Genomic DNA, 13,482 nt, shown 5'->3' with positions numbered 1-13,482 from the left:
AAGAAATCACACAAGAGAATGAGGAAATTGTAGCCCTAACTTGTGTATTGTTGACTCTAAATTTGTAGTATTTATGGGTGCTGTGGGATACTTTTCCAGTTAGTCCCTTGCCTGGTCCAAAGTAGGTATCTAACAGGTATGTCAATTTTGTCAAACCCCAAATTTTCTATTTTCCATGCATATCAGTTTCTTCACCCCTCTCAACAAATATACAGCTATTCTTTTGGTTCTCAAGCACAATGGAGAAATCACCTGCCACTCTTCTCTTTTACACTTATTGCTCCAACTAAAACCACTTCAAAAGCCAATATAATGCAGTATAATTCAGAACTCAATTCATTCTCTCCATCTCCATTGCCAGTGATTCACAGCACCACTTAAGTCACCTATCTAGATCCCCAGTTATCTTCACCTGCCATCTATTCCCCACACATAATGACAGTACCAGAAAATGAAAATGGCATCTTTTTACTTCCTCCTGTGACATCCTCCCATAATTTGCTTGTTTTTCTACAATGAGGCTAACCTTCTTTACTATGGCTAGAAGTCTGGGCAGCTGCTCTCATTTCTGGCCATGTCTCTACAGAGGCTCCATATCCATCAGCATACCTCTTTTGATCCTCCAACAACAAACACAACCTAGCCTCTATATTTACTTGCTACTTCCTCTGCTTTCTTTTTTTAAAATTATTTTCTTTTTTGCCAGTTCTTGGCTTGGACTCAGGGCCTGAGCACTGTCCCTGGCTTCTTTTTGCTCAAGGCTAGCACTCTACCACTTGAGCCACAGCGCCACGTCTGGCCGTTTTCTGTACATGTGGTGCTAGGGCTTCATGTATAGGAGGCAAGCACACTTGCCACTTAGGCCATATCCCCAGCCCCTCCAATGCTTTCTTTACAGCACTTTTTCCTGATGTTTATACAGTAAACCCAGGTCTTCAGGCCTACGTCATACTCAGGAAAAATCTTCCTAAAAAAGCCCACAAGCTCTTGGAAATTCTTCCTCAGCACTCATCAACTTACCAATGAAGGATAAAAAAAATAATTCAGATCCCTCATATTTTAAAGAATATATAAATTTGGCCTCGGCTATTTATATGAAATAAAATGTTTTATCACATGCTCTATGATGACAAAAGTAAAAGCACAGGTAAATATTACTCAGGAGGTTAGTTTATCTTGTTACTTAAGATGTAGTTTTGAGTTAACTCATCTCACAGAATTGTTGAAATATGATGAAAATAAGTACCAACTGTAAGAATGAATATCTGGTCCCATTTGCAAAGTTACTATATGCCTTTCACAGTGTCAATTCTAACATTTAATTGTGGTAAATCTCAATAGTCACTAAGGCAAAAGAATTCAGGTTATAAGGCTCCAAATCAGTACCTTTGAGTATCAATATAATTTCTTAAAATATTAAAATGTTAAAACTATAGTATGCAGTATAATTTTACTAATTAGCTACATATATCCTTCAAATAACATGATTTTTATTTTACTTTTTGCATGGGAAAAACTTATAAAACAAACAGGCAATATACCGCGAAGAATTTTTTTTTTTTTTTTTTTTTTTTGGCCAGTCCTGGGCCTTGGACTCAGGGCCTGAGCACTGTCCCTGGCTTCTTCCCGCTCAAGGCTAGCACTCTGCCACTTGAGCCACAGCGCCGCTTCTGGCCGTTTTCTGCATATGTGGTGCTGGGGAATCGAACCTAGGGCCTCGTGTATCCGAGGCAGGCACTCTTGCCACTAGGCTATATCCCCAGCCCCGCGAAGAATTTTTAAGGTTTGTAGGAACACAAATGCAGAACATTAAAGGCTCATGAAAGGCAATCTTCGATTTTATTGTTTATCTGCAACACTGAGGAAAATACTATAATAAACTCTCAGATGAATGTAGTACTCATTGTCATCCAGAAGCTCAGTATATATACCACTCAAATAAATTTAGCCTCAATAGTAAAGAAATATATTTAAAAAAATCACCATAGTTGTTCTCAAAGTAAAATGCCACCACTGTTAATCACTAAAGGCAACAACAGCAAACGAAATAACTGTCCCATTTGGAAATAAAAATCAGGCATCTAAAACTTACTGAAGCCAAAAATCTCACCTCTGCATTTTAAACAACATTGTCACTTTTATTCATTAGTGTTGGAAATAAACATGGACTCAATCATATAAAGTCTACTTCACTTTTAAGACTAAGAAAGTCATCTCTTTTCTATTCACTAATGTGTTTTCACTTATTCTATATATTTGAGCTGTATCAGTAAGTTATTTCCCATTTTATAATTTAAGATATGTTAAAATGTATTCATCTGCACAACAAATACATTCTAGGCCTATTTACTGCAAAGAAATATAAAATTGGTGCTAGTCAGAACTCACCCTCCCGTATCTGTTGGCATAGGACCCCGTCAGCAAGGAATGGAAAACGATGATTGTCTCATCCAAGTCCCAGATGAACACTCTCTATAAAGGAAGAATCAGATCAATATATCTTTTCTTCAGGTGAAAAACTGTTATTCAATTTGCTTCAAATTAAAAATGCACTCTTGAAATTTCAGATAGATGAAAAGTATCAATTTACCCTTTCTTTTGTCTGTTGTGGGGCTTGAGCTCAGGACCGGGCACCGTCTCTGAGTCTTTTATTCAAGGCTAGCCATCTACCACTTTGAACCATGGTGCCACTTATAATTATTTGAGTGATTAATTGGAGATAAATGTCTCAGGGGGACTTTTCTTTCTGGGATGGCTTTGAACTGTGATCTTCAGATCTCAACCTCCTGAGTAGCTAGGATTATAGGCATGAGCCACCAATGCCCAGAAAATTCATCCTTTTCTTAAACAAAACTATTTCAAAGATTGTCTTCCATTTTTTTTCACATATAACCTCAGATGAGGTACACGAGGATAAGTATACTAACATCAATATAAATTTAGAAAGAAATAATGTCTTCTCTGCTTGTGAATAAAATCTGTATCAGTTCTAAGAAAGTACTAAGTGAATTAAGAGAGATACATAAGAGATAGAGAAGGTCAGTTAATTAAAAGTCACTGGGTTGATCTTTTTCTTCTTAGTCTTTTGTTTATTAACAAACAGTATTATAACTAATTTTATGTTTTATTCTTATCAACCTAAATATGAAGAACTTGTATGCAGAAATTAAAACTTTAATGTATTTACTGTAAGTGAACCATTAGGAAGTTATAAAAGGGATGAGGTACAGCATTTACCCTTGGTATCTGTCATTTTCAAGGATAGAAAACACTTGGATACTGTATGTGTCTGGAACATAAACAGGTTTTGCTTTTCTTGTTATTCCCTAAACAATACAGGACAATGATGACTTATATAACCTTTACATTATATCTGTATTTGGCATTAGGAGTAGTCTAGAGAAATTGAAGCAGAGTATAGTGATTTAAAGAAAGATCCTATTTGTAAATCTACTGGTGTATCCAAGAGGCCTGAGAAGCCATGGATTTTGGTATCTGTAGTAGAGGTTCTAGTAGCCATTCTCCTGTGGATGCTAAAGGATGACTACTGAAGGAAGACTGAAGTGTGCTTCAGTCTTCAGTTTAGCAACTGAAGTACACTTATCTCTTGTGTTCTTGGAGGTGCTGTTTAGACATTCTGAATAGAATTTGGAAGAATTTATTTCAAAAATATCTTGGAGACACAGCAGAAAGCCTCCCAAGACTGCTTGTCTTTCTTCCCATTCCCACTCACCAATACATATTTGTGTACATAGATTCTGCTGGAAAAATGTTCATCTTTTTATCCAAAATCATCATGTTTTCCACCATCAGATTTCACTTTGGCAAATGAGCAGAAACCTAATTTCAGTGGATGGGAAGATTGTGAAATGTGCCACCCTTTCAGTTCTTACTTAATCCCTCCAGCTTTGAACTTCACCAAAACATGTCTCAGGAAATGATTACCATTTCAGGGTAGAACATTGCAGGTTTTACTTTCTCAATATACACAAGGGGGTCTTCTGTTTCCAAATGGATTTCACTAAGCATTTTCAGCATGGCACTTACTTAATTGAAATGGCAATGGTACAAAACAGTACGACAGAATTTTGTTCAGCCTGAATTAACGTAGTTCACTTCTTTGATAGAGAAATAGATGCCTTATTTTATAGTCAATATGGAAGAAAACACAAAGAATGTCACAGAGCTGGGCATGTAGCTGCATATTAGAGCACTACTAATAAGACGCTAGCATCTACCCCCACCCCGGCCCCCCAGCACTACAAAAACAAAACAAGAGAAACAATTATGATAGCAACACAACTCCTGCATATCATAGCTAATGTGAAAAAAGAAAAAGTGCTCTGCCTGCTGTTAGTGTATAAAAGAAAGCAGTAACCAAATGCAGTACTATAAAGCCATATTTTGTTCTTTACTATATTTTGTTCTTTACCTATGTGTGGAGGATGACATACCTCAAGATCTGAATCTGGGGGAGGTGAGGGATTATTGTTTCTTCTGCCTCGTCCACGTGATTTCCCATCTGAACCTCGGCGTAATCGATCAGAGTCTGAATCTTTAATGGGTGTTGATGGGCTGTGGATTGTACTGTACTCTGTAAGAACATAGGATGGACTTTCATCTTAAAGTTCAGAGGTTACAGGGCCAAGATCAACCTTCTTTTAATTCAGGAGGAAGTTTGAAAAGTAAAAGCACATTCCATTTTGCTTATACTCTACATTATCTTTTACTGGCATTGGAACATAATTTGTGAGATACCTGATTCCAGATTTGTTTAGAAACCATTGATATTTAATTGGAGGGGACAGAAAACTGGTTGTACTATACAGCCTAGATTTTCCTGTGATTAGACAGCACTCCCCCATCCCAATTCCCTCAACCACCACTTTTCTTTTTTTACAAATGGTAGTTGGGTATACTGAGAAGGTCCAGCATTTACCCCAGTTTGTACTTTCCCAGCTACCAAAAGGATTCTAGTTTATGGAGAGAGATGAAAAAAACGTTACTAGTCCTGAGGCAGGAAAAATTGGGTTGTCTGGAAGACTTTTCTTTGAACATTCTAAAAATCTCTGCTTTCAGCCTTATTTTATTACCGATAAGGAAGTGAGCACAGATATATGGAGAACACCCACACCTAGCAGAGCACTGTCACAGGCTCCTCCTGTGTCTTAGTCTCTATGAACCAAATGTCTTAAACCAGGCAGCACATTATAATTACCCATCTGGCTAACTTAGAGAAACCACTGAAATAATTACATAGAAACCACAAAATAAAGAACAACTCCCAAATGGCTGGAAGGAAGAGCTGATCAGTTCTGTGGAGCTGAAGGAGATTCTTATCCTGTGTTCAGAATGAACAAAACAACCATTCACTCTCACCTCTCAGGCAGGTTTTTCTTAGACTATCCGGTACTTACATCAGATAATGAGCCACCTCCCCAAGTTCCAGATGTCCAGTGTGCTGGCTTTTCTCCAAAGGCTTTCTGTCAGATTTCTTTACTAGATAATGGTGGAAATTTCTCAATCTAACATGAATGATTGTTTTTATTGGGGTGTTCTTGATTCTTATTCTACCACACAATTATGATAAGCAACTGAAGGCCTAGTAGCCTTTATTAATTTATTATTACTTTCAGCCAGGACCCTACCACCAAGGTTGTGCATGTGTCACACTGTGCAGTCTCAGCATTACTTCCAAGTTTAAGTGCTTCTCCAAAGCTCTGACTCAAAGCAGATAGGAATAGACTTGGACAGAATAAATTCCATTTCTAACTCACATGAAATAGCTCTACCCTTCTATTTAATCTTGACAACTAAATAGATTCCGACCACTTACAGATGAGAAAATTATGTCTATTTCTATCATAATCAACCTAGCAAATTTCTCATATAAACTACGATGTTCTAATACTTTGAAACCACCATAATGACTGAAAATAATATTATTCAATTATGACCCAAAAGTTCAAAACAACTCTAGTGAGGGGGTTAATGTAGATGGTAACTTGGGATACAATTCTGAGCCAATACATCTCATAGAAATGTTAGCACATGATGCTGGCTGGTCAATACTAACCATTCTCTAAATCTACATTGATATCCTTGGATTGCAGTGGTAGGACTTCCTGTCCTACCACTTTTTGTCTTTAACATATCAAGCATGTCTCCTTCATATTTTACAAAGACTTAATAAATAAATACATTTTAAGTAGTGAAGTGGGTTCACAGTGGTGTTTTAAAGAAAATCTTAGCCTTCCTTTTTAAGTTAGCATGCATTCATTGTACTAGGGAGATATCATGGAGGCATTTCCATTTATACACAAATGCGTCCCAGTCAAACTTTCCCTCTCTATCACTTTCCCTAACTTCCCTCCTGGCTTCCTACAATAATGTCAAAAGGTTCCATTGTCCTATTTCCATATGTAAAGTACTTTGACCATATCCATACTCAGATGCCCTCTTTGTTAGCATTCCTCTTTCTATTGGTACTCTCCAATAGCTTGCTTTAACTTTCCTATCCTTTGTTTTGTTTCGAAATTTTAGTATGTGGTAATCGTACCCAGGGGCATAGCTCAATGGTAGAGCATCAGCCTAGTCTTCTATTTTAAAGATATCCTTCAATGTATATCTTGGTGTGGAATCTAGGGAGCCCCGATGGAGATAGAACACATGATAATACCTTTCATGGTTAGAAAGCAAAGCATTCATTTTGCAAATGGCAGAGTTAGCATCAGATTCAGTGTGTGCTTTATGTATTTCATTATATCTACCTTGAATTGTGAGCTCTCCAGCTTTTACAAGTTCCTATTTGATGAGAGCTAAAAGACACCAAGTAAAGTATCTAGTAACAGTAGGATTTTTGCCTTATTTCTGCATAGTTTAATTTTGTTCACAAAGTACTTTATTTTACCTAGGTCTTCTTGGCTTAGATTTCCCTTTTATTAATTACCCATTTCTTTACTTTTGGTGCTTACTTTACCCTTAGTTTAAAAATAACAGCTAAACTTTAAAAAAATATATCCACCTCATTTTGGGAGAAGGACAGGAAAGCTATAATTAGACCAAATGTTCATTTCTGCAGGTTTCTCTCAAAAGAAAACAAATTCTTTGAACAAAGTCGGCAGATTTTAAAATCATATTATCTGAAGTTTTTCTAGGTGGAAGAAAGAATGCCTAAAAGATGGGAAATCTGACACCTTCAAATCTTAATATATGCACACACATTTACTACTTACAGATCTCTATTTGTTGGAATGATGATGCAATTTAAAATGATACAAAAGCTTGTTTTTGATTTTTGTTTTATTCCTTTTTGTTCCTTGGGGTGGGATTGAATACTCCTCTCTTAACCAGCTTTCCTGATTCTAACTTCTTCCTCGTACTAGGGCAAAACAACTCTAATAATTTAATCTTCTAATCCACTAGCAGCTCATGTTTCCCTAAAACCTTCTCTAAATTGTTCAGCTTTTCTCCCACTGAGATAATAGATGTGAAAATATGTTGAGGGGCATTCATTTTGCTTAAGGAACACTGAGTAGATGCTATGTTCCAACTATTCCAGGCACAAGTACTAGAAACCTGAAATATATTGATGTACCAAACAAATACAGTGTCTTTCTTCTTGGAACTTAAAATTCAGAGGAAAAGGGGCTGGGGATATAGCCTAGTGGCAAGAGTGCCTGCCTCGGATACACGAGGCCCTAGGTTCGATTCCCCAGCACCACATATACAGAAAACGGCCAGAAGCGGCGCAAGTGGCAGAGTGCTAGCCTTGAGCAGGAAGAAGCCAGGGACAGTGCTCAGGCCCTGAGTCCAAGGCCCAGGACTGGCCAAAAAAAAAAATAAAACAAAGGAAATGTTTATGACATGAGGATGATAGAATGCTAGGAGACCATGGAGAAAGGCTACATAACTGAGGTTAACAGGGTTATAGAAACTTCTTGAAGATGGTGGACAAACTCAACAGTAAAGAAGGAATATAGATTTGAATGCGCTCCAGTCAGGGGCATGAGCATGCAAAGGTACAGAGAAAGTATCTTGTGGTTATGAGGTATAAACAACAAGAAGAAAATAATAAAATTAGAAAGCAACTTCAATCTGGTTTGCAGGATGCCAGAAAGATAAGGCTTCAATAAGGAAGTGAGGGTTCCAGCTTCAGTGTGACAAGAGGCTAGAGATAATCCCCAAGACAGAGAGATGGGCAGCTGGAGAATTCAGATCCCATGTGAAGGATGGTGGTGATCTAGACATAGGTGATGGGGTAAAGCATTGCTGTGAGACCTGCAAGGTCACCAGAAGGTAAAATTAATAACAAAGTAGAGAAGGAAGAAGGGAGACAAGTGCTTTGGTCATTAATTAGGGGGGTTGCAATACTAAGTAAAAAAGTTTAGGAAGAAAGAATTGTACATGAGAACTGGGAGGTCAGCAATGGATCTACTAAATTTGTAGAGTTTGTTGGCATCTAAATAAAAATGCCTAGTAGAATGCTAGACTTTGCTGAGGCTCAAGAGAAAACAGCAAAGTAGGTATAGATCCCAAAGGGATACCATTTATAATTAAAGAATGAGTGTATTTAAAGATATGCAGTGTGTATAGAGGAAATGGACAGAAGAAGATGAGTGAGGTGTGAAGAGAAAAACTAAGGTTGGTTCCTTACAAAGAAAGATGTACATCAGGAAGGACAATGATTGAATCAGTTCAGATCAGGCATGAGACAAATGTAACAAACATTGAACCCAAGAGTGCTTCAGCTTTGGAGTCAAAGAAGTACTTGAGACACATGGCAATGTTATAGGTTTGAGAAGATACAAAAGAAACTCTATAAGGTTACTGGTGACTGTACAATGAGAAAATCTAATGATTTTTGAGTTCTCCATCCTCCCTGATTTCTCTGTAGTTGTGCTGACCCTGTTCTCTTTTAAACCATGAACACATCAGATCATCTTGACTTACTTGTCTTTCTGCTTCATGTTATTCCCTCCCAGTCATTAATCCCAAAGCTTGGTGTTTTTTCACTAGTGATACTCAAAAGAGCTGACCTGGGACAAGCAACAGTGTACATTGGCATGTTCATCAATGCACTGCTTCTAATCTGTATGCTCTTAAGATTCATCTCCTACAATTAAAAGAGAAAAGTCAGCCATGGTAAGCAGTGTAATTTGTGACACAGTCAATGACATTCCAAAGCAAATAATTTTATGTTATGAGTAAACAAACAGCTGGTAGGTCGGCTATATTCTGAGTAGCTCCCCCACAATCCTTTCTCTCCTAGTAGCTGTCAAGTGGCTGGTTATAACTGTGTGATACTGAAGGTTGATCACTCCAACCTTTTTCCTCTAGGCCTCTTGACCTGAGTATCCCACTGTTTGCAAGACCATGGCACCTGAATAGCCATGGACATATTTTAACTTGTGTCAAAATGCATCTTCTCTCTCTATTAATAAGTCTGATTAGTTGTACTAGTATCTCTCAAGTTTTCAAATCTAGAAACTCCTTACAGGGGCTATCAAAGCAGGACTAGGTTATGTGGATGTTTTCTTTCAATATCTTTAGTTTAAGAACAAGCTCTTGTCATCTCCCATCTAAATTCTACAAGAGGGTATTTCTAGGATTACTTCCCTCAGCCTTTCAACTCTTTTTTGTACTACCATCAATGACATACAGTTAAAAGCAGACAAAGAAACAAATCCCTTCAGTACTTCCAGAATGGAGCAGGAAGACAGTATAGATTTTTAAGAGACTCAGCTACAAGTTCAAGTGCTATGTATTGAATCTTGATTTTCCTACTATAATATGATTTTTTTGGTTACTTGCTTTTTGAGTGGCTCAGTTTCATTATCTGTGAAATGAAAGCAAATGTGATAAGATGAAACTGGGATGTGTGAAAAGGTACTTAGAGCTGTGTATGGCACTAGCAGTCTGTTAGCTACTCTCAGAAAGGAAATGTCTCCCAGAGTCACTCAAAACCTTATTTCTAATACTCCATGTATGGTCTCCCTCAGATAGAGAAATCTAATTATCTCAGTTCTCTGAAAGTGCCAGGCTGTTTCAAAACTACTTGACACATACTATTTCTTCTTGTTTTTCAAATGTCTTTCCTCAACTCATACTTTCCCTAGTACAACTGTGAAACTCCTATTAGCCCCTGAAGTCTAACCCAGATATCTTCTTTTTGAATTTTCTATCTAAATCTTGTTTACTCCTTAGTCATTTTTGCAATAATTTATGTTTGTAGTGAATAAACAACTGGACAGAATTATTTTGAGAAAAAGTCTTCCACTTTTACTTTGTCAAGAGTAGTAGAACCTGTTGATTATTCATTTCTTCACTAAGTAAATAGTGTGAAGGCAGGCATGTATAAATCAATGGTGGTGTTTCTCAAGTCTAGCTTTTACCTATTAGAGCCATGAAGCTTGTCCAATTATTTTTCCTAGCTAGTCAAAATATAAATAGCTGCATTTACTTCAAAAGCTCATTTAAAAACTAAAGTTTATGCAATCATTTCATATTAAAATCTACACTAGATTATTAAAATTCTACACTTGTAAACACTACAGAAGATTCCATAAATCCTTCAGTACTTGAAAGTAAAAAAGACTCCTGGAACTTGGTAGAATCCATCAGTTCCTCAGCACTCATAACTCCTACCTGGGGAAAGTGACTTCCTTTATTTTATTTATTTATTTATTATATATGTGGTGCTGGGGAATCAAACCCAGGCCTTCATGTATACGAGGCAAGCACTCTTGCCACTAGGCCATATTCCCAGCCCACTATTTTTTAAGTTCTATCTCCTTGTTTATCAAGTCAAGGACACAGTTTTAATTATGCAGCTTTAAAGCTCTCCTATCTATTAAATGTAGAATTCTTAAAACTTCCTATCACCTGTTAATCCTTACTAAAAGAAACACCTTGGGTAACTCCAAGATAATGCCAAGGTGACTAAAACATACTCCACTTGGGTAACTTCAGAAGCATTAAGTTCTATTATCTAACATAACCAGTACAAATTCCTCATTCAGTTAAGTTTCTTATGACACCTTCAACATATCATCTCTTTGCTTATACATAGTGGCAGAGAGTTTTAACAAGGATTCTGTCCATTTAAATCCTGCCAGTTTGACCATAATCATCTGCACATGGATGTATTTTCTTTAAAGACTTCTTTACTATTTTTTTCAGGCACTGAATAGTAGTAGGTGGTTGTTAATTTGCACATGTTAGAAATGCTTATATATATTTGTTTAAATACTATGTTTCCTATATTTCCTTTTGTGAGCTTCTAAGCCCATTGCTAATCTTATACCTTTAGTTTTGTTATTTAAAAAATATTTGAAGGGGCTGGGAATATGGCCTAGTGGTAAAGGGCTTGCCTCATATACATGAAGCCCTACGTTTGCTTCCTCAGCACCACACATATAGAAAAAAGCCAGAAATGGCCCTGTGGCTCAAGAGGTAGAGTGCTAGTCTTGAGCAAAAAGAAGCCAGGGACAGTGCTCAGGCCCTGAGTCCATGCCCCAGGACTGGCAACAAAAAGGAAACAAACAAACAAACCTTAAAAAATATTTGAAGATATTTTTCTAGGCTGATAAGTTTCTTAAGTGATACTGTCTTTCACAGAAAGCTTTTATTTTTTATTGTGTCATGCTACTTGTCATGAAGGCCAGGAGGGTTCCTAGACAATTTAAAAATAAACATTTACATCCTCTTGTGTATATGTGAGTACTTGGGCTTGAGTTCAAGGTCTTTTGCTCTCACTTGGCTTTTCTGCTCAAGGCTGGTGCTTTATTACGTCCACATCTGCCTTTTTGCTGGTTCACTGGAGATAAGAGTCTCTCAGATACGTATACCCAGGTTGGCTTCAAACCAGAATCCTCAAATCTCAGCCTTCTAAATATCTAGGATTAGAGCATTCACATTTATCCTAAAGTAGTAGGGGATTTCTGATCGCACTTTACACCCAGGATCAGGTGGTCGCTACGAAGGAAATAGGTTCTTACAAGCTGTCTTCTCTGTATTCAGGGAGGATGGAGGCCCTCCTGGCTCACCTCTAAATCTGAGCGAGGTGAAAGATGACTCCTCCAAACAGACTGAAGTAACTGATCTGCTAGCAGAGAGGCTCTCCCCACAGGTTCAATGGCACTAGATCAAGGCCAGAGGAGCTGTGCTCCTGGCTAGACCCTGAAATTATCTGCTGACAACATATGGCTTTTAAAAAATTAGTACAGATTGTAACATCCTCAGACAGATGATCTGAATTCAGTGAACATGTGGAGTGGAAAGCAATAATTATATTCTATTTATGGTCATGTGAGATTCAGATAAAAAGAACAGAATATTGCTTTCCTAAACATAGGCATTGTTATATTTGAGACTCAAGCACACAAAACAGTTACATAAGTGAGCAGCATGAAGTATATGCAGGACAGCAGTAGACACTGGGTAGCCCTGAATGTGAAACTCTCTGATTAACTTAACAGATGGCACACCAACCCCAAATCAAGAAAACTGAAAGTAAGAATGCATAGAGATAAGTATCATGGTCCCTTGGTTTACTCTATAGAGTGGTAGGTGTAGTTATCTTCATGTTATCAGCAAACATAATCATATACATCTATTTTAATACATATTTCTAATGTTTTCAATTAACTTTTCTACCAGGGGAAACTATTTTCTGAGAAGTTTAATTTGGTTACTTTAAGTAAGATTACATCTTACTTCAGGGCTGGCCAAAGCAAAAGCCACATATAATAGAAAATTATCCAGAATGTCTCTCAAAGGCACTGGAATCAACCCACAGGAAAGCTTAGTATGGTACCCCAGGTATATGGTGGGGAATGTAAAGTATTTTGGCCAGCTTTCTATCTCTGTGACAAAATACTTGGAATAGTAATATTCATATATAAAACGGTTTAACTGGCTCACAACTTCAGAGGTTTCAGTCCGTGGTCAGCCCCATTGCTTTGGGCCTGTGATGGCAAAGTAGATACTGGAGGAAGCACAGGGTGAAGAAGGCCTATTCACCTCATGGTGGTCAGGAACAAGGAGAGAGACAGAAACAGAATGAGAGAACACCTTTCCTTTGCTTCCAAATTCTCATAGCAAAAGACAATATACAGACACAAGATTAGATTCAGTGCAAAGATGAGGTGATCTATTGTGCAGATATTTTAAATTGATTTGTTCCCAAGATTTCTGTTTTTAGAAAAAAAATCACATGTGAACCTCTTGAAAGAAGTATTCCAACATTGCTCCTTTTCAATGAGCTAAGAAGGGGGTAAATGCTGAATGAATGTGTACATCTATACATTTTCTCATGTATTGTTTTTTTAATGGTATTTTGTCACATGAGAATTTAAGCACGAAATGTAGGCCACCAATGGAAGTTCTTTAGTGCTTTAGGAGTAATAGGAATTCCATGTTTCAATCTTAGTGGGTATAGAATTCAGGCTGCCACTCCCCCTTAACTAAGTCACAGGACAG

General features: G+C 37.4%; 1 protein-coding gene across 5 annotated transcripts in view; it reads right to left on the bottom strand.

Annotated features, from left to right (window-relative positions):
• Eya1 (EYA transcriptional coactivator and phosphatase 1) overlaps nt 1-13,482 on the bottom strand; it is a 141,703-nt gene that overhangs the window by 62,716 nt on the left and 65,505 nt on the right. For all 5 annotated transcript variants that reach the window (XM_048358973.1, XM_048358968.1, XM_048358971.1 and 2 more), the window contains 2 exons: nt 4,455-4,594; nt 2,389-2,472 (listed from right to left, as the gene is read on the bottom strand). In XM_048358973.1, the coding sequence (XP_048214930.1) occupies nt 2,389-2,472; nt 4,455-4,594 (224 nt within the window). The remainder of the gene's footprint in view (nt 1-2,388; nt 2,473-4,454; nt 4,595-13,482) is intronic.

The sequence above is a fragment of the Perognathus longimembris genome, chromosome 12 (genome assembly GCF_023159225.1).
Source record: "Perognathus longimembris pacificus isolate PPM17 chromosome 12, ASM2315922v1, whole genome shotgun sequence".
Taxonomy (NCBI): Eukaryota; Metazoa; Chordata; class Mammalia; order Rodentia; family Heteromyidae; genus Perognathus; species Perognathus longimembris.
This window is presented reverse-complemented; position numbering and strand designations above follow the sequence as displayed.